At 40.0% G+C, this 22,264-nt stretch overlaps 1 protein-coding gene across 1 annotated transcript in view; it reads right to left on the bottom strand.

Annotated features, from left to right (window-relative positions):
- rnf19b (ring finger protein 19B) overlaps positions 1-22,264 on the bottom strand; it is a 42,639-nt gene that overhangs the window by 9,736 nt on the left and 10,639 nt on the right. Inside the window, exons 2-3 of the mRNA XM_017307379.1 lie at positions 11,907-13,050; positions 3,048-3,331 (exon numbers count right to left, since the gene is read on the bottom strand). Of these exons, the coding sequence (XP_017162868.1) occupies positions 3,048-3,331; positions 11,907-12,544 (922 nt within the window). The 5' untranslated portion in view covers positions 12,545-13,050. The remainder of the gene's footprint in view (positions 1-3,047; positions 3,332-11,906; positions 13,051-22,264) is intronic.

Below are 22,264 nucleotides of genomic sequence, written 5' to 3'. Positions count from 1 at the left end.
GTTTTCAGGAAAGCTTGAAGAGACAGGAGTTTTTTCTTCCACTAAGTCATCTGAAAGGACTTTTTTTTTATAGTTCCCTTTTTATAAATAACTCTGTACTTCATGAAACCTTTCTGAACGTCTTTTAAAGAAACCAAAACTGAAGCTGGGTTTCAGTTATAGAAACTAATCATGTTTTTTTAAAATCTGCTGCCAGGAAACGACCGGTTGTTGAGAAACAAATAAAACTCTTAAGCCGCTGCAGGAAGGACCTGCAAGCTGAGAAACTCTCCATCGGGGTGATAATTACACCAGAGGATATTTGGAGGCTTGAACATCGGAAATAAGACAAGTTTGTTGATTCAAGTGGCTGAAAAATGGCTCAATAAAAACAGCATCAGGGGTTTTTCTTTCTGAAAACTTGGCGCAGGACTGAAGATTAGGAGATAAAAACTGGCAGCTGGAGGGATTTACTGGACGGATCTTTAATCAAAACAGGATTAAATGACTTCATGTAGATATAGATTCATCCTGCTGTGTTTTACCTGCGGTGTGTTTCTGATTGCATCACAACGAAAACACATTTCCACATTTTTCTGTTTATTTCTGCTGGTTTTTTCCGTTTCCGTCAGAAACAGAGAAGTGATGCTTCATGACGTCTGGTCCGGCAACGACTTTCATGTTAATTACCAGCAGATGTCGTTGATGTCGCCAAAACAGGAAGTTCAAATAAATGTGACTTTTCAGTTTTGTGTCTTTAAGGAGAAAATATGCACTGCAAAAACACAAAATCTGACCAAGTGTTTTAGTTCCTACTGAAAATATCTTAGTGCACTTGAAATAGAACAAAACTAATTTACACGCATGTTTTTAGCAGAAACAGGAGCTTGTTTTAAGTAAATAGTTAATTAATATTGATTTTAAAAGTATTAGTTCTACTAGTAGATTATTTAACTTTTAATATTTTCCCATGATTTAAGTGAATATTCAGTGGAGTACAAATATTGACTCTAAACAAGCTCCTGCATCTTATTAAAATGTTACCTGTAAGTTAGCTTAGCCTAACTAAGGCTAAGCTAATTAAGTTAGCTTAGCCTAACTTACAGCTGTACTAAAATATTTGTCTAAATCTTAATAAAATTACTTGGTATGATTTTGTGTTTTTACAGTGCAGTTGTTGCAGTTTTCTTCTATTTCTGATTTTTTCCCCCCCTGAATGTTTCAGTTCAAACACGTTTAACTTATTAATTGATAATTATGAATCTTTTTCGTCACTGGGGAGGATATTTGTCCTCGCAGAACCTTTAAAATCTGAATTTTCTATCATAAAAGTTCTGTTTAAGGTCCAGACTTTGACTAGGCCAATCAAAAACCTTTTGTTTTTAGCCACTCTGAAAGAGAATGATCCCTGGTTGTTCCTACAGGAGAGAGCAAGTTATTCCAAAGCAGCCCGGACCATCATACTGCCACCACCGTGTCTGACTAGGAATGAGCTTGGCTTCATCAGTACAGTGGATGTTTTCCAGGGAATCTTCTCTGGAAAACAGTGTAGAAATGTTTTTCTGGAGGCCCAAACACTCAGAAATGACTTTTAACCCTCTCCTGACTGATGAATATTAATCTTTAAACTTCATGCTGCCGACATTTTATGATTTCACAGGTTAATCACCAAAACTGAACCAGAACTCAGTTTAATCTCTGCTTCCACACAAGATCAGCTTGGGTTTGAAAGATTTTTTATAAGTCAACTAATAAAATGATTATCTGAAAGCTGCCTTTTCCATTTCCTAAGGTTGTTAAAATTAGTTTGATCTTCTGAAACCTTCAAGCAACAAAAGAAAAACCCCCCAAAACTGAAGCTGAATGTGAGAAACACATCAAGCTTCCACACCTGTAGCTGAAACAAACTAAAGCTGCAGTGCTGAATGCATCTGCTGTGCAGCAGCTCCAAACATGATCCTGCGTCTGACCTGCAGCTTTGATGACATTTAAGGTTTGACAGGATGCAGGACGCTGCAGAGCTATGAATAGAAACAGATGACTGATTTAACCGCTTCACACTTCCTCCAGCGGTGGGAACGCAGCGCAGCTTCTGCAGCAGACGCATCGCACGGCTTTGAAGCCGACAGACTGAGCAGATGGACGTGTGATAAAGTTGACAAAGTCAGAGTCTCAGAAAGGTGTGAAAATGATGGTTTCAAACAGGAAATGCTGCTGGAGACTCTGCAGTCTGCGTAATCGGCTGCATCAGAAGCAGACGGAGTTTAGTTTATCGAGTTTCTGTAATCTATTAAAACCAAAAACCGTGCTTGTCTCACATTATTAAACTTAAACATTTTGTAACAAAACAAGAACCTCATAGACTGCTGAAGAGAAAAATAAAGAATGAGAAAAGTAAAATACTAAAAACACTTAATTTCCTGTGTTCTTACAGCAGTAAGGAGCTTGCTGGGTGTTTATATGTCAAAACAAAACCACAGTGAGTATTTTTTTTATGGCCACTGTAGATAAAAAAGATGGAGCAAATCTACACCAAAAAGACAAAAAAAATGTGAGTTTAATGTCATAAATTTGATAGAAAATACAAAGAAATTTTAAGATTAATCTCAGAAATTGTTTAGGAAAATTTTTATTTTTCTGAGATTCTGAGATAATTTCGAAGTTAACTCATTTTATTATTATTATTATTATTATTATTATTATTTACAAAGGTCCTAAGCCAGGGGTGTCAAAGTGGATCCTGGAGGCCCGGCATCCTGCATGTTTTATTCTCTCCCTGGTTTTACACACCTGCATCAAATGATGCTCATTAGAGGCCGAAGCAGAAAAGTGACTTGCTGAGGTTGTTAAACCACTAGGGAGAGAATAAAACATGCAGGATGCCTCCAGGACCCACTTTGGACACCCCTGCCCTCGGCGCTGTTACATACTCTGTTTTCACTGTTACTCCTTCTCCTTCTAGTATAGCTCTGCCATCTTTGTTTTTGTATCAACCGACTCCACCAGCGGCGCCCTCATATGGATGGAGGCCAAACTACAACACTAAAAGAAAGTCTAAGTGGACGCACTGGTCCCAGTGACGGACCAGTGACCAGGTCCGTCACTGGACCTGTGAGGCTGAGAGGAGAGAGTTTGGGCTTTTGGGGACTCACCTGGCCCCTGTTCCTGGGTGTAGCTGGGCGAGTGTCCGCTGTGGGTGTGCAGGGATTGGGCCCGCTGCTGCCGGGCCGAGTCGCAGGTCTGGTTCGGGTGCCACGCCTGTTTGCAGTGGTAGCAGAACTCTGCGCCGCATCCCTCTCTCCGACACACCAGCCTGGGACAGCTGGCGCAGCCTGAGGCGATGACCGCAAACCTGACAGCAAAACATGGAGGAGGCACAAATAAATGAGTCAGAAACTAACATTTTCTAATCTATGAGGCACCGGCGGGCAAACAGTCAAGCGTTGCAGCATCACAGAGCAAACCAAGCGGGTCGCTGGCACATCATGAGCTCCTTAGAGCCGGTTTTCATCTGCAGAAGTGACAGTGAGGAGGATCCTCGCACCCGTTTTGCACCTTGGTTGGTAGAACCTCAGTCTGCAGGTCTTTAGAGGGAACTGGGAATAAATAATGAGGCAAGCTGTCATGTAAGCTGTTTCACACCAGTCTCCAGGGAATGAACGTCTCCATGTCGGAGACGCAGCGTGGGAGGCAATCAGTGGCGCAAATGGGTACAAAAACCCTCAGCAGCCGTTTAAGAGAAGAAATGATGGATTTCCATGTTTTCTCAACTTGTTTAAAAGCTTCACAAACAGAAAGCAGCGTGACGATGAAGACATGCTTAACATCTATTATATCAATAACTTTGTTACCTAAAAGCTGTTTTAGGATTAATATTGTACAAAATTTCACAATTGCTTTTTTAAATTCAAAATTTAACAAAGCTGCATTGAAAACAAACATTATTCTATTACTGTAAATTAAGTGAATCCACTAACAGCTAAAATCTACATTTCCATAAAAACGTCTCTAAAAATGTTTATAACTGCGTGTTTTAACAGATCAAACATAAAATATGCCGTAAGATGCATTAATGCGAACAGTGGAAACCGTCTTAGCACCAGAACAGAAGCTAACATCCACAGTCTTCTTCTCTCTTTGGGTTTCAGCCAATCAGAACCAGGGAAGATTGACTGGTTTGAAAACGTTAGCCAATGTTAGCAGTTCAATTAACATTCAGTATTTTCTTTCCAATATATAAAAAATATTCTCTAAGTAAAAGTCTGCGAATAGGTAACAAACTAGCTGTTAAAGAAGCATTGTGGAGGATCAAGTGCCACCTAGTGGCAAATCCAGGAAAGGTTCAGTAATAACAAAAGGAAGTAGCTCCATTGGGGAGAAAGAAACAATCTTAGATTAACAACCTCTGGTTTTATCAGTGTAAAGATAGAAACCAGTTCCAGAACCAGTTTCGATATTTCAGAAATCATCCGTGGGATAAATATGAAACTTAAGTGTTTAAGCTTAACATTAAAAACAGCAAAATGTTTCATTATCCGAGAACTTGGAATGCCGAACATTTGGTGCCCGGCAACAAAGACGGAGATTAGCAGGAGACTGGGATTTAAGAGTGTGTCAATCACACAAGCAATCACAAAAGAGAGGATTACAAAAGGCTGTCAGGAAGCTAAGTGGCTGAAAACCCGTCGTGGGAGTGGAAGAGGAACAAAACAAACATGCTGCCATTTTTTCTGGAAGCTATTTGTGTTTTTAGGGCTATTAAACGGAAAAGAAATGATAACATGACAAACAGTTTTATTGTGTTGCTCCTCTAATGTGGCAGCTCAGCGTTCCACTTTAACGCCTCCTCAAACTCCGACAGGCCGAACCTCAGCACCGGGACTGAGCAGATATCCTTCCTCCTGATGAGTCCAAATTAACTTTATCTGCTTCACCATGAGGGGAGAGAAAAGTGTAAAGATAATGGGAGGTAAAAGCGGACCGTTTGGTTCCGAGCAGAGAGCGACTTTCATCCGTGTCTCTGACAGCTGAATGTTTGCTTCATTGAGAAAAAGTCCGGCCTTAAAGGGGMAGTATTTTGTGAAATCGACTTTTTCATTCTCTCATCMAAAACRCACCTGGAGTGTTGCCTTGATTCTTTCATGCATGCTTGAGWCATTCAGCTGTGCAAAATGCCTRGTTGGACCTAGCTCCGCCTTCGAGGCGCAGCTCCTCCCCCACTCAGCTCCTTCAGACTAGCCAGSAGCAATTAGCAAAAATCTGGTGGAACTGCTGAGCTCGTTATGRGAGCGACTGCTCAGTGAAACTCTTCCTAAGATGGAGTTTCAGAAAGAGCAGGAGCTTCTTAAAGAGACAGAGGCCCAATTTCAGGGCGTTAAATTACAAAGTCAAATTTCTTTTAAGGAGTATTTAATTTATGCAGCATTTCTTTAACAGATGAAGGTAACTTTATTGTGCTATAAAATGGTAACTTTATGGCTTGAACATACATGATACTTCCCCTTTAAAAAGGATTTTCAGCTGAGCAGCAGATGTTTTGTCGAGTCTTTAAGGAAAAGCAGAACAAACCAGATAATCTGATCTTCAACTTCATGTCATGTCATGTTTTCAGCCAACAGTGACTGGAGCGTAAATCTTCAACAGATTTGACTGAAGAAATGAAAATAAACTGTTTTTATATGGGTTACAAAGAGTCTAAAGATATGGTGCATATCACGTTACGGCTCACCACAGCCAACCTCACTGTGAGCCAATTGGTCTGAATTTGGTAGTTTTTAGAGAAAAATGATTCATAACACAGACCGGATGTATCTGTTCTGACAGGACCTTCCTCAGGCTTTCGAATCTTATTTTTTTAGAAAGTTTTCCTTTTCCAGACAAGATGAGACAAGAAGCAACATTCCTGGAAGGCGTCATCCGTTCTCACTGCTCCAGTGACTTCACCCACTTTCGATTAAAGTGGAGCTAATAAAAACCCAGATTAACATGTTTTCCCTGCTGCATCAACACTTCAGATCTTCTAAAGAGGGATTTATCAAAGACGTGACTTTTTTATTTCTAACGGCAGATAAAAAGAAGAGCTGCAGCTTTAATGGGACACAGATTCTCTACATTCAGCTGGAAATCAAATAAATCTGGAGGGACTTTGTCTCTCGGCTGGACTGGGAACGCCTTGGGGTTCCTGGAGGAGCTGGAAGAAGTGGCTGGGRAGAGGGAADTCTGGGCCTCCCTTCTGAAGCTGCTGGCCCCGCGACCCGACCCCGGATAAGCGGCAGAAAATGGATGGATGGATGGAAACTGAGAAAGAGGCTGCAGACCTCACCCTAAAATAAATGCTTCACATTCTGGTAATATAGTACAAGTTTTTCTCCTATTGTTACGACTTTTTTCAACTTTGTGTTGTGCGACTTTTTCTCCTAATATTATGACTCTTATGATTTTTATCAACTTATTATGACTTCATACTTTCAGTCATATGGTTATATTTTCGTGTAGCTCTTTTCTCATTATTATGAGTATTTTTTTAATATGACTTCTTGTTGAACGACTTGATTCTTGTATCTTTGCTCCTTTCTTCTCATATTACAACTTTATTGTCCTAATATTGTGACTCGACTCATTTTGACTTACAGACGTAGAACTTTGTTCTCACAATATTGACATAATTCTCCTGTGAATTTTTCTCTTGTTGCAGAATTAGAACTTTATTTTCATTGTTTAGTTTCTTTTTCTTAGTCTGGCATTAATACTCTGTATTAAGGTTCATCTTTATTTGCTAATTTTTGTTCAAATTCTCCAAATGTCTCAGATTGTGCGTCGACTCGTCGCGGGTTTGAGAGGAAACATCCACAGACTCTCCTGTGTGCATGCATCACACACACACACACACACACACACACACACACACACACACACACACACACACACACACACACACACACACACACACACACACNCACACACACACACACACACACACACACACACACACACACACACACACACACACACACACACACACACACACACACACACACACACACACCTCCTCATGCCGGTCCGACATGTACGTATCGATCGGTGTAATTAAGCCCCGTTGCCCCGGCAACGCTCCCTCTGCATGGCATTGACAGTTGCCATAGCAACTGACAGCCGGAGCCGAGAGAGACCAGGCTTTGTTCTGACTGGATGCTCGGATCCGACCGTCACGGATTCTGACTGGTCCAGGACGCGAACACGGGGTCAAAGGTTAACCAGAGTGTGTCTGTCGTCCAACATGCTCCCCCTGGAGGCGGGTTTTAGCTTCACAGACTGGGATTACTGGAGCAGAACTGGGTTTAAACCAGTTCATGAGGACAGAGAGGAGCAGAAACCAAGATAACACGTTTACAGATTCACATACTAAACCATTAATAAGCGATTATTACTTCTGTTTGTCTGTTTCTTTGACTAGAATACTCCAGAACCTTTTTGTTTGTTTTGTAATCATTCAAGGTGAACCTGCTCGGATGCTTTGGATCATTTTCCTGCTGCATGAAGGGAAAGTTTTAATCTGACTTAATGTAAAGCAGAAATAAAAAGATGCTATGCTTCTTTTTTTACAGTGCATGTAAGAATCTGACGCATTTATTTTATTCTTAACTTTTTGACTAAGCCTCATTTCTACAGATTGATTTCATATTTTTTAAAGAAAAGAAATGTTACGACCAGGTGCAACTGCTACAAAATAACTAATATCGTTTTTATCAGTTTGATTTAAAACTAATCCATCTTTCAGCGTTGGGTCTTTACATTTCAGGGCAGGAGAAGTTGGAGGCCGCTCCTCCTCTCCGGTGAAAACCGTCAGCCGTTCCCTCGGCTCTGCAGCTCCGGATGTTTGTGCTGAATAACAATTTGGACTTTGTCAACCTGTCTGAATTAGAGCGAGGCCGAGTCACTGCTGGCGTCAGGCAGCGGACCGTCCGCTCTCATATTCAGGTCAGCAGCTCCGTCTTCTCCAGCTTCATTTTGCTTCCAACGGGAAGACGCAACAACTTATCTCTAATCTGGTTCGTCTGTAATCGCAAACCGTTTCTGCTCGAATGTTCCCAAACAGGGATTAAATTAGCACATCTTCCCACCGAGAAAACGTCAAGACGATAATGTTTACACAGTTGTTTTTTTTTAAAGAAACAAAGCTTGTTGAGGTTTATTTTCATCTGCACTCTTGGATGACTCACGCTGAACAAACAAGGAGGCCCAGAAAACAGAGAGAGGCCGAGTGACTGGATGGGACTGACCGTGGGAGGAACTTTCATCAGACACAGAGGGGACAGTTGGGGAGTGGGCTGAAGATATTTCAATATGAAACCAGACCTGCTATCAAGCACATAAAAAACGATATGACTGGCATTCAGAATGCATAAAATCACCTGAAAAACCACAATGAGTCACAATCACGTCGAGTCATAGCGCCACAAATGAGTGGGATGTCAGAGAATATACATAAAGCAAAAATAAGTATTTTTTTGTGCAATATGATAATTTATATATCGGTTACATCAAAAGTAATGTCTCTGCTTTTGTTGTCATTACTGCTTCCTGTCTTTAGGGGGCGATAAGTGCAGAAAAACTAGGCAGATTATTACAAAGCAACAGCCAAAGAAGAAACAGGAAAAACTGTTAATTACCTCCAGTTTTTTTTTWATATATTTAAAACTGGAAATTTGCAAAAGAGATTTTAAAACTACGTCAATGTCTCAAAATCCGCTGGTTGCTATGGTGACCCTGGCTTTTAAGAAAAAGTGGGAGATGTAGCTTTGACTCAAACAAAACCTGACAAGAATTAGAAAACATTTAGTGATGATTAATAAAAGGAAAACCCCTCTCCTGGTTTTACGTGAAGAAACGGCAGCTTAAAGAGACGCTTCACTTCCAGTTTTTAAAAGGAAGCTAGCAAAATGAGAGCGAGTTAGCGGCATAGCGAGTTAGCGGCAGAGCGAGTTAGCGGCAGAGCGAGTTAGCGGCATAGCGAGAGAACCGTCTGCACTCTGGGCTGATTTACCAGAAAACTGGAAATCTGACAGCAGAGAGAGACTCTGGGTGGAAGCAGAGAAAATAACCTCCATTTTCAATCATACATTTTATAGGTGGAGTTTAAACTGTGGCTTAAATTCAAAATATTTCTGAATTTTTTATAGGGTGAAAAATTCACAGTATCTGACATCATAACAAAACAATGGAAAAATAAAGTATATATCATCATAAAGTTATTAAAGTTTGACTTTATGTGACTTATTTTAACTTTCAATGATGTTTCTATTGTTAAGTGTAGCTTTAAAAATTCTACCGAATTAGAAAAACTTTGGGAAACTTACAAAATTTTCCTCAACACCATCTGACGTCTTCCAACTTAAAGTTAGAAACTTGCATTTCCTCATCGGGTCTCACGCTGAATGGGGTTTCCCAATGGGACTTTTCTGATTAACCAATCAGAAAATACCATTGCAACACTGCAAAATTACGCAAACATTTAACTGCCACAGCCAGGAAATAATCACAGGAGCAGTTTATCATTATGACTATAAATAAAACTTGTTATAACAAGTAACATTAAAACCAAATTATGTTCTCATTTAAATGAAAAAACGGCAACAATTCACGAGATGTTTGAGTGCCATGTCGTCTACCAGAAATGGTAAAATGAATTAAATATAAATAACTTATTACTTAAACTGATTTACTCGTAAACAAAAACTTACCAAATAAATTGTTTTTATTATTTTCACTTAGTAAATATAAACTTGTCATTTTTTTACATTAATTTACATGAGCGGGTGGTATTTCCCCTAAATGCATACCGCCTCATTTAAATGTGCACAAGTACAGAGACATTATTTCAGAAGTACAAATGTTAAAGAGCAAAACAAACTTTGGTTTGCACGCACTTATTGTTTTCCTAGGTTTTTATATACACTTACAAAACTGAAATCGATGGTGGTCCTAGCTAGGACCTGAATAACGTCAAATAAGCACTTTTTATTCCTTAAAAGTGTTATAAACTATAAAAATAAAGTTATTTAGGAATACGTATAAAAAATCCCAAATAGAAGGAGTGCGTGTGGAAAGCCTTGTTTTTAAATGTCTGCCACCAGATGGCGTTGTTTCCCCCAGGTTGAACCTTTAAGGGAAAAAGCCAAATATGGGACGATGGAAAACCATCAGATAGGAAACAAATCAGCAGGAATGAATGAGTTCCTTATAACTGAACTGACTGAATGCTGGAAGTGAACCAGCAGACACCAGAAGGTTTGTTTTTTTTTTTGGTTCTCACACCAAAGCTGCGCTGGAATAAAATATTTCAGTCAAGATTTTTTCACTTTCTCCGAAAACAAAAAGCTTCATCGTCACCCAAATCTTTCTGAAAAAGTCACAGAAAGCCGAGACATGACAGGAAAAGAGATTTTTTTTCCAGCTACCACAGATTCTGTGGCTTTCCCCTGTGACTCTACCTGTACTTTCTACCCAAAACCAAAGCAGAAGAAGAATATCACAGCCTGAAACTCAAAGACAATGAATCACTCCTGCTTTTCATGATCAAACAAACGCCTCTCATTTGTTCCAGAAAGTGAGCGGCTCAGGCTCCGACTCGCTCCGACCACAGAAGCAGCTCGCGGCTCTCTAACCCACTTTCTGCCTCTCAGATTCTCACTTTCACGCCTTTCGTTTTTTTCATCTGTCCGGGTCCCAGAATCTCCTCAAGCCGTCTGTGAGAAATAAACACTTCAGGGTTCGCTGCATCCGGACGCCGCACGCTGTAGTTTAATTTATGCTCTTAACAATAACTTCCTTGTTTTCACTCATTGCACAAATTCCCCTTAAAGAAATGAGAGGTGAAAGTCAAAGCTTCGCTGGATTGACGTCAGATTTACAGTAAATCGAATTACATCACAGAGAGAACAGGAAGTTCTCCTCTCAGATGGACACTGGCTAAAAATCATCTAATCTAATTTAAGCTTTTATTTCCTTAGTTGCTGCTCTAGTATTTATTTTCTGACTGTTATGATGTTTTTGAGTTTTAAATTTCTTCAACTTATCAGTTTTAAATCAAAATGACAGTTACACCCCCAGAAAAATGTTATAGGGTTCCAAATTCAAAAATACTTTAGAAATCCCAAAAGGAAATGAAATGTTGTTTAAGGTTTTTCAAAGAGTAAATTAAATTAAGTGGAAATATAAGGCCTGTCACAATAGCAAATATTGATAGACGATAAATTATCCCAGATGTTATTGCGATAAACGATAATATTGTTGTTTCGAGACCATTTTAAAGAAATTAAACGGTAACGGCAAGAACACAATCTCAAAGATCAATAAACTTTGAATTCTAATGAGACAGGAAGATATTTTAAATATCTGCAATAAATAAACAAATCAACAGAAACAACATTTAAAATGAACAATGAGTCAATGGAAGGAAAAGAAAAACGACAAATCATGCAAATGGAGATTATTGAGCTTGTTTTAGTTTATGATGCGATTAATTGATTTATAGCTTATTGCGACAGGACCAGGTACGGCTACAACAAACAAAAACAATAAATGATAACTTTATCCCTTTACTTATTGGGTTTTAGATTTATGTCTATATTGAAGATCATGACTCTGTATGTCTTTCTCTGACAGGAACATGTTTCTTTGGGGGCCAGGGGCGCATCAAGCATTTTTCAAGAGGGGCCCATGGACCCCTGTTGCCCCCCTCTTGGGGGCGGCACTGAAAAATTACCTTCTTTCTAATTTCTAGTTTTCTCTACTTTCTAAACGTCAGAATCTCTTCGGTTCTGGTTTGCTTGTGGGTCAGAACATCTCTGGTGTTTTACAAATCAAACATGTGATTCATCAAACACGTGATTCCCAGGTTACAGACGGCACCGTGAACCCTTACTCACCCGCAGTCAGGCGCAGGGCACCATCTGCAGTCCGGGTCGGAGGCGAGGCAGCGCCGCAGCAGGAACTCCTCGTACTTCTCCAGCAGGGCGGCGTCGTCCAGGATGTCGGCCACCTGCCGCGGGGCCAGCCTCTCGGCGCACTCGGGGCAGCTGAGCTGCACCCGGCTCTCCGTGATCTCGATGCGCAGGTACTGGCGCAGGCAGCAGAGGCAGGAGCGGTGGCTGCAGCCCAGCAGCTCGGGCAGCTGCTCGGCGGGCTGACGCACCAGGCACAGCGGGCACTCCAGGAGGGTGGGTTCTCCGGCGCCGGCCAGGGACGGCTGGCTGGAGGAGAGTGGCTTCAAGGGGGTGCTGCAGGCTGCGTCCTTGCCATTTGCGGCGGCTGCGGCGGTGGCGGAGGCTGCGGTGGGCGTTGAACTCAAGGCGGCAGGCAGCAGCTGCTGCTGTGCGTGGTGATGATGAGCTAACGGAGCGGCCGCCCCTCCTTTGGGGGCCCGTCCGCTCCGGGAGCCCCGCTTGCTCTGGAAGAGGCTGTGGAAGGAGATACGGCCCTGGCGTTTCCCAGCTGCTCGGCACTTGGGGTTGGGAACGCCGCTGACTGATGAGTGAGGCGACTCGGAGCCCTTTTCTGAGCCCATTTTCCTTTTTATTCCTCCTTRAAATTCCAACGAGGGGACMCAAGCTGMGGTTTGTTTCCTCGTAAAACCAACTGAAACAGTTTTTCAAGATCTTGGCTCAGACTCTTCAGAAACCTCCTCCCCTTGCTTTCATGAGAAAACAAACATTATCAGGAAAGGGCAGAGGGAGATAACAAACAGAAATCGAAAAGAGTGACGCAAGTAAGCAGGAAAAAGAAAAAAATCCCCCTGAGGTCCCAGTTTGTCTCAGGTTTGTCCGSATGAAGTTTCACAAAGAAAAAAGGAGAGAAGAAAGGAGTTTTCTTCTCTGAGGCAGAAGACGGAGTAAAACTGTTCCACTCGTCACTCTCCTACAAAAACACAGAAAGGAATAAAACCTAAAAATCCACAGCTTGGTTGTTGTAACTCCTCTGGTTTGGACCTCCTGATTCTCCTCGGCCGAGTCCGGAGCGACTGATCCTCTTCCGCTCCTGTTGCTGAATGCCGGCGTCTCTGAACGCTCCTCTCTGTCGGGCAGAAAGAAGGCAGGAAGTTAGCACAAAGAGCATGCTCAGTCTGACACACAGCTCTCCTCCCTCCCTGCCTCTCCGCTCGGCTCCTCCTCGGTCTCACTTCAGGGKTTTTTTTTCCTCTCCTGTGCATCTGAACCGATGATCTGTCTGCTCTGGTCGCGTTCGAACACACGATGGTCAAAATGGAAGAAATTCGATGTTAAAACCTCAGATTCAACGCATGACATCATCCGCGACTCCACCCAATCACGTCTTTGKGTTAAAACCAGTCTCCCTCTCTACAGCATGCTGAGCACCACAAGCTCCTCTCCCACTTCACACTGAGCTGATACTGCCGTCGCCATGGCAACGCTCACTACAAGCAATGAAAACAGCGACTTGAATCTGCCTACAAACAAGAAGAGACACAACCTGGAGTAAACAGGTTAATAGAGTCAAATATACAAACCAAGAAAACATGTTTTAATGCTCAAAACTACTTTGGATGCTTCAGTCACAGGTAAATAGATTCAACAAGCAAAAAATGCACAAAAAAAATAGAAATATAGACTTCTAAAACACTGAAATAGGTGTCCTAGAAATATGGAGGACTGTAATTACCAGAAAACAACAAAAAAAGTTTTACAAATATACCTTATACCTCGTATATGTACACATACGCCATCAAAATATATGCAGATTTTACATTCACTATTAAGTAAACTGGTACAAAACACACAGTTATATCTGCATTTTGATGTATGGGGACCTGGAATTGCCAAAAATCAAGTATGAATTTGATTTTAGAAATAAAAGAGTAACCCCAAAAAACATTAAAACAACATTGACTTTCACTCTTAAATATCCCATAYGTGTTGGAAAAATATCGGCATTTAGAAGTATGGGGGACTTRGACTGCCAGAAATCTAATTTGTTTCACTGAAATATAAATTTGTGTGTGGAAATAATTCAAAAACAGTAATAAAATGCAGAAAAATATTGGCACTCTTAAAAATGCACCTACATATCAAAATAAACTTCTAAAAGATACACTTGAGGCAAAAAATATGGAAGACTGAAAGTGACATAAATTAAGATTTCTCTACAGAAATATATATTGATTTCAGAAACATTAAAGCAACCAACAAGCCTAATAAAACTTGATACTCACTCCTAAATGAACACAGTTTAATTGTGAAATATGAAGGACTGACAATGCCAACAACCTAGCAGTTTGGCTAACATATCAATAAGGCTCAGAACTACATTGTGACACAAGGAGTGCATGTTTAATAAGTAAAATCTAGTTTTACAAGTATATTTATTTATGTTTTTATTGAAATAATTCCAATCTAAACTACATTGTAGTTTAATTTGTTTCACTGAAACATACATTTGTGTGTACTACTACATTGTAGTTTAGATTGGAATTGGAATTTTTTATTTTTTTTATTATTATTATTTTAAGCTTACTTTTTAAATTCCTCTGTRCCTTTTGGCTTCAATTTGAGAATAAAAACAAACTGTTGTTTATAGGAATATACCCGAATATAGAATTACAGAAGCATACAATGTACCAATAGAAATGGTGAAATTTCAAGTTGAGCTAGCTACAAGTGCTGTCAGCTTATTTTGTCGTCAAAGATTATTTTCATAATGTTTTATGAATAAACATTATATTTAGATATTTCTTGCATTTTGGCAGTGTCAGTCCTCCRTAGTGAAACACCTAACTACTATCTAACGTATGRAAATACCAAGTCGCACTTCTAAAAATGCACAAACCAACTTAAAACAAAAATAAAATTTACAGCCCTACACATAAGAACACGCCCTTCCTATATATTCATATATAACTATAACAAACATACATAGACTCATAAAGTTTCACAAAAACTCCCCAAAAACAAACATAACGCACTAAAAWAAGCTCCAAATACACAAAAATTCAACTGAACATAAATAACACTTAACACGTTACACACATTACAGACACACAGAACCCCAACACACACACACACTCTCACACACACACGCACACACACACACACACACTCTCACACACACACGCACAACACACACACACACAGTTGTAAAAGAAGACTCACAAGTGAAAAGTAATAATTACTTTAACACAAAACACACATGCTAATTATGTTCTCACTGCAATTACAGACTGTGTAAGTGCTTCTATTCTGGAACGCAGGCCTGCAGCAGCAGCTCTGGTCAAACGTGTCTTTCTTTGGATCTCCAAATTTAAAGTTAAAAAGAAACTCACTCTGGATGCTTTGCWGCTGGAAATATTTCCGCTAAATTAGTTTTGACAGGGCCCTGTAGCCTGTTTTTGACATCTGTGTAACATCTAATCAAGATTAAAAGGAAATACTGAAATTAAAATGTCAGATCCAGTCAAAGAGGAGATGGAGCAGATGCAGAGTAAAAGAGGAAGCACAGAGGAGTTTAAAGATATTTCCCCAATGTCTACATGTAATTCAGATATGATAAAGTAGGAACGTCTGACTAAGGCCATGTACAAACATAGTAATGTCTTAAAAAATATATATAAATTTCTGCGACATCATTTAAAAAATATTTGAAGACATGGGATCAGATTCAGAAAAGTTTTCATTCACATAAACCCACTGAATGTTGTTGTGAGCATGCCAAACCCATAGGGGGCAGTGCAGCGCCTAGCTAAAACCTGTCAGCCAATCAGATTGCTTCAAAACTACAACAAATTAAACATGGCGCCGGGAAGTTCATTTTAATACAAGTTKAACTGCTTTAAAATAAAGTATTAGAATATAAATGTAAATAAAACACAACACAATGTCTATTTTTGTTGCAGACTGTAACTCACGGGACCCTAACTCTCTGTTTCCCCATGTACACACGCAAACACAACTAAGGCGTTTTCATAAGTTATCGTTTTAAGTGATATTAAATGGAGTTTTTATGTGGACGAAAGGCCAAAACGCCTACGAAAATATTAATTTCCCCAGATATCTGGAAACCTTTAGACAAGATTTATGATATGAGTGCGAAAAAAAAAATCCTGAACAACTGAATAAAGAGGGGATGTAAGGAATTTTTTCTTTATTTACGCTGACTGCAGGGAACTCACTGCTTGAAACTACTCCGCACAAGCATGAATACTAATCATACAAAATCCAGTTTTACACTTTATTACTTTTCAAATACTATCTGCCTTAAATCAACTGTTTTTACTGATTAAAATTAGTTTTAGTTGTTATCAGAACCCTAAAAGGTGTACAAGGTTGTGTTGCTACGGAAGACAAAATCCAAAACACAACTGATTTTAGAAAAGACAAACACACTCACTCAGTAGTGCAGATGTTTTCTGGTTTTTCCCTCTGCGAACCAAAMACGAACCAAGCCTCTGTGATTGACTTAACGTCCACAAATCTGATTACAGCCGCTCGTCTGAAGGCCGCTCTCTCTATATATATATATGTCTCTATATATCTCTCACACAAACACAGGCAGAGTAATGCTGACCCAGTAAACGTCAGACCATTCATGTGATAACCATGTCTGCGTCCGAGTGGGGAGCGTGAGGAGGGGGATTCATGGCCGTGACGCACAGAAAAACAGCGATAAGCCGAACCGACCTGGAGCAGCTGACGGGCTGAGCTGAGAGGCTGATCCAGTTTTCAGGTCAGGAAGAAGAAATATCACAARAGARCCGGAAATATTACAAAGATCCGCTTTTAAAGGTAGTCAGAAACCGACTTTTTTCAATCTTCATGTCATATTTCTATTAAGTTTTAGAGCAAATTGATGTAAGGTTTTAGTCCGCGCCCTCTAGTGGCCACATTATGAACTTCAACAACATTAAACGGGAATGCATGAAACAGATTTGCATCATATGACGTGTTACTGATCAATAATTCATTGTGTAACCAACCTTCCAGGTCTATGATAATACACCAGAATAACCAAGTGGGTTAAGACGCGTTTCAATATGTCTGAAACATCCGTTTCCAGAGTTAGAAGCTTTTCCTAGAAAAATGTGTCTAAACTACAGGTACAGAAAAATTTTAGACCAATAAATAAAAAAATAGTAGTAATGTTTTGGCATCCCAAAAATATGTTCTTGTAGAAATCCTAGATGTTTACAAACTAAAATGTTCTAAATTCTCAATCACTTTAACTAACATAAAAGGATGGATGGATGGATGGATGGATGGATGGATGGATGGATGGATGGATGGATGGATGGATGGACAGATGGATAGATGAAAGGATGGATGAACGGAAGAATGGATGGATAGATGGATGAACCGATGGTTGGATGGACGGATGAACAAATGGATGGATGGATGGATGAATGGATGGATGAACAGATGGATAGATGAAAGGATGGATGAACAGATGGATGAACAGATGAATGGATGGATGGATGGATGGATGGATGGATGGATGGATCGTTGGTTGGATGGATGGATGAACAGATGGATGAACGGATGGCTAGATGGATGAATTGTTGGTTGGACGGATGGATGGATGGATGGACGGACGGATGAGCAGATGGATACATAATGTCTTGCTCCACTATGCTCCCTGTAATGATGAAGTTTCACTCACCTCAGGATGCCAGATCCTTAAAAATAAAAGTGATGCTGAGGGCTTGCCGTACTTTCTTTCTTAAATATAGAAAATCAAACGAGCCTCTGATGTCACACCATGACATCAGAGGCATGGTGTACTCCATCCCAGATGTAGAGGAAAAGTAATTTCCACACTATTGATCCCAATAAACGCACTATTCACAACACAAATGCTTCAAAGACCAAAACATGGCAGCACCTTTCAGGAAATTCTTTGTTTCTTGGGCCTTTTTTGCTCTTATCTTCACTCGTTAAGAGTTTTACGTGGCCATCTGTTACTAAMCATGAACTTGGAGCTCATTTGGTGAGTAAGATGTGTGATTCACAGCGCTGGCAGACTTTGATTCCAGGTGACTCATCGACATCGTTCAAATCTTTCATGATGCMCAAGAAAATATCAYAAAAGCAGAAAAAAAGTTACTGAACAAAGCAGTTTAATGCAGACTGAGACAAAATAAACACATCAAACTGCTGAGATTACACTATTTTCCAATAAATATGTCAGATCTCATCCATTCAGTCCAARTCCTCTTTGCAGTCGGAGTCAATATTAGCCAAAACAAAAGTGACTTTAACACCTGCAGCTGATTTTATGGTGCAATAAGAGAACAAGTAAAATTAGCAAAACTCTTTGTCAGCTTGCTGAGTAATCAGTGCCATCGGATGAGATCGAGATAAGCTTCGGCAGAATTCAAACACGCCGCAGGACMGAAGGAAGGAAGGAAGAATGCTGAGTGAAAACATTCCTTATTGGCTTCAGGGTCGAAGGTCAACCTGGCCAGAGGTTTTTTTAATGCAGCCTTTGGTGAGCAGCTGACAGTATCTGGTTAAAACACAGAAGTTGCCATGTTTGGTCCAGTTTTAAGGATRAAACAAAGCTGTCTCTGCCAGAATTTATGATTAATTATGATTATTTATGCACTAAAATTGCTGATAAATGTAGAATTTCACTGGATTGCATAGGTGCAGCGAAGTACCCAAACTTTGTCACTGTACTGAAGTACGTTTTTCATGTACTTAAAGGTGACAAATTATCCTTCCTTGGAGAGGTTAGGATAGGCTTCACAAAACAAACAAAATCATTCTTAGATAATAAGGCTTTAGTCTGCCGATTCTGAGCTGTTTTAGGGCGTCCTGTCACTTTAAATCTAAATGAGCGTCTGCTGGTCAGCATTTACACTCGCTGCAACAGATGTGCAAAAACTGCACATCTTTGAGAAGCATTAGTAGAACGTCCTGCGCAACAAGAATGCAGCAAGTGGTTTCAACAACAGCAGCCAGTCAGTGTACAGAGGTAAATCCAGCTGACCAAATGTGCTGGAGCTCAGCTTGGATTGCTAGGTAACAGGTGGTGGGGTTGCTAAGTAACAGGCAGTGGGGTTGCTAGGTAACAGGACAATGCCTGCTGATTTGTGACATTTCAATTGAGAGGTTATTGAATATCAAACATACAATTATGTGGAAGGTTTGGTGTAAAATGGAAATTATTCATATGGACAACATAATTACAAAATAAGAAAATCAGACAGAATAAACATTTTTCCAAATCAATTAATTTCAAAATAAAACTTGTGAAACTTAAACAATAGCTCCAGGTATGTGTCTGATGAATTACTCGCAGTGGGAGGAGTATCCAGAAAATGTACTCAAGTAAGAGTAACAACAATACTTCGTAACAAAGTTACTCACGTAAAAGTAAAAAGTACAGCGTARTAAAAATAAAATCAAAACGTTACTGCAACAGACTGGCGACCTGTAGAGGTGACCCCGCCTCTCGTTCGCGGGAGACGCAGCAGCACCTCCTGACCCCACAGGGTCAACGGTGCTAGAAAATGGATGGATAAAAAAGTTACTCAAGTAAATGTAACTAGTTACTCCCCAACTCTGACATACAGCAGGCACACTTCATGATTCTATAGGGAATACTTTCAGCAACTACTTTTATTTTTAATACTTTATCAATTTTAGAAGCAAGTTTTCACTTTTAATCGAGTAAAAATGTTAATGTGGTACTTTTACTAGAGTACATTTTGTCCGTTTCTTTTAGTTTTACTGAAGCACAGTGTTGGTCCTGTTGTGTTTCTCAAAGTGCTTTCTCACCAGGCCTGTTTATTCTGATTTAATCTGATTAGTTTCCATTTAAATGTTCAGCTTTTTATCGTATAAAAAACCTCCTTTCTGCTGCCTAAGCTCTGCTGTGGCCCTCTGATTCTCCGTCAGAACCAGAACCAGAACCAGAACCAGGGATGCCCCCATGGTGGCGCTGTTATCAGGCGTTTGCTCTGTGATGTGGCTTCACGCTTAACCATGAGAAGCAGCTTGTTATCTCTGAAGACAGATCTGAGGACAACAGGCAGGAAGACAAACACGCCRGGGACAGCCTGTTTGTTTCCAGAGGCAGAGCGCCGTCTGCCACGCCCCTCCCCAACCTGTTGCCCCCCTTTGATTCGTGTCAGCTAACAGTCTGAGTTCAGAAGCAGCTGATCAACAAAGACAAACAGTTAAAAACATGAATCCACTGATATTCTTACTGCATTTTCATTCAAAGTACAAAATCCCATAAACACAGTGCAATAAACATTGAAAAAAATATCWGATTTATTCCTATTTCAACAATAAGAACTGACAAAAGTTGACTTTTAACCAGAARAAAAATCGAAGTTTGCTTATTTAAATCCATTGCCTATGTTAATAATTCCCATATTTTATTGCTAAAATGCCAAATAAAAGCTATCAAAAGCTCAAATATTCTTTGCTAAAGTGTTATCAAATACCCTATTTTTCGCACTATAACGCGCACCTTAAAACCTTCAATTTCCTCAAAAGCYGCCTTATAATCTGGTGCGCCTTATATATGGACCAATATTGAGCCACAACAGGTCTAGCAGCTACGGCAAGCAGCCGCCGACTTCATTTTCCCCCGTAGAAGAAGAAGTGCGCGGTGCATGCTGGGATAGTTGTCAGAACGCTGGTTTGTTAATAAAGTTTGATAGTACATTTAAAGCCAGGGGGGGAAGCGAGACAGAGACTGCGGCGGCAGCGTGTCGGTTGGTCTGCGTTACCCAGAAAGCAGTTGGGCACAATATCGCAACACCAACACCAGTGAAACAATGTCTGGAGCAGATTACTATATAAAGTACTGGGGACCAATTCTTAACAAATGTGGATGTGTAATAATAGAATACGGAACAAATGTAACCCAAACTGAAGCGTCTATTCTATGCGCCTTATAATGCAGAAAATACGGTATATATTTATGATTTTAAAATGATAATATTGTTTTAAAACAGCAGGAAAGTTAATTTTCAAAGTCAAATTTGTGATTTTTGTGCAGCATAAGGTGAACATGTGTTTATATCTGTTTATTGATCAGGATTCACATTAGTTTTCTCCAAAGTGTTTACTAAACTTCCAGGGGTCGAACTGGTAAAACAGAAAAAATATTCATACAACATGAGACCATTTTGACAATAAATACACAAATTATACACACAAACCTCTATTTAATAAGAGACTAAAAACTAAGATTTCAGTGCTCTTTTAAAAGAAACTGTGCTTTTTAAGTCTGATGAAGGTAATTTATTCCTGACTTGCTCTGCAGACAACAGATTTCTGTAACAAGTTTGTTTTAGCACAATATGCCGAACTTTAATTTTTACAGGCTAAAATTTCCAATTTAAAGTTAAAAGTGTTTTTCTCTTTTTGTTCTTTTTTAGATCATCAAACTCGTCTGAATGTCAGAGAAACAACAAGCAGATTGGAGAGGAGGAGAGGAAACAGCCTGGCTCTTGTTTCATTATAAAATAATGTAATTAATCATATTTTGTGTTTCACCACTGGACCTGCTGGCCTCGATAATCACCCGTCTAATTCTGCTTCTTATCCTTCTGTTGCCGTGTAAATCAGCAGAGATGGGAAAGGTCAGATGTTCTGCACAGTAAGCACGCCGGAGCGCGAACCTCAGCATGCTGAGCAGATTTTTGTGTGGATCTCATCAGGCGTCTCATTCAAAGCGTGAGAAACGCCAGGCGGCCCACGCCCGGCTCTCAGCAGGCCTTCAAAGATAATTCAAACAAAACGAAACACAAACATGCTTTTGGCTGCGGGTCAGATTCCTCTGCTCCACTGATGAATAACACTTTAAGAAATGAAGCAGGTGAATTCACTACGGCATTAAAAGATTCTGATATCCATTTGCTGAAATGTTTAAGTTATGTTTTTCTTATTCAAAGTGCACCAGACCAAAATACGAGGTAAGATTTTGTGTTTTTGCAGTGTAAATAATGTATCAGCAATGAACATTGAAATTCAGTATATTATTGGGATATAATATTTACCAGAAATAGTCATTTTTGACATGATTTTTGCACCCGCTGATGTTGCAGTGATGTTTTGTTTGTGGTAACGTTGTGTGTGCAACGTTAGAATAAACCTGAGGAGATGATGATCATCGTGCGTTCATCATTTGCCAGATGGAGCTGAACAGCCTCAGAGAACATGATTTGTTATCTCACACTTATCCTCCTACTCCACTGCTGCTCCCAAACACACACACACACACACACACACACACACACACACACACACACACACACACA

The sequence above is a fragment of the Poecilia reticulata genome, linkage group LG11 (assembly GCF_000633615.1).
Source record: "Poecilia reticulata strain Guanapo linkage group LG11, Guppy_female_1.0+MT, whole genome shotgun sequence".
Taxonomy (NCBI): Eukaryota; Metazoa; Chordata; class Actinopteri; order Cyprinodontiformes; family Poeciliidae; genus Poecilia; species Poecilia reticulata.
The sequence above is the reverse complement of the archived record's forward strand: the minus strand, read 5'-3'. Positions and strand labels throughout refer to the sequence as shown.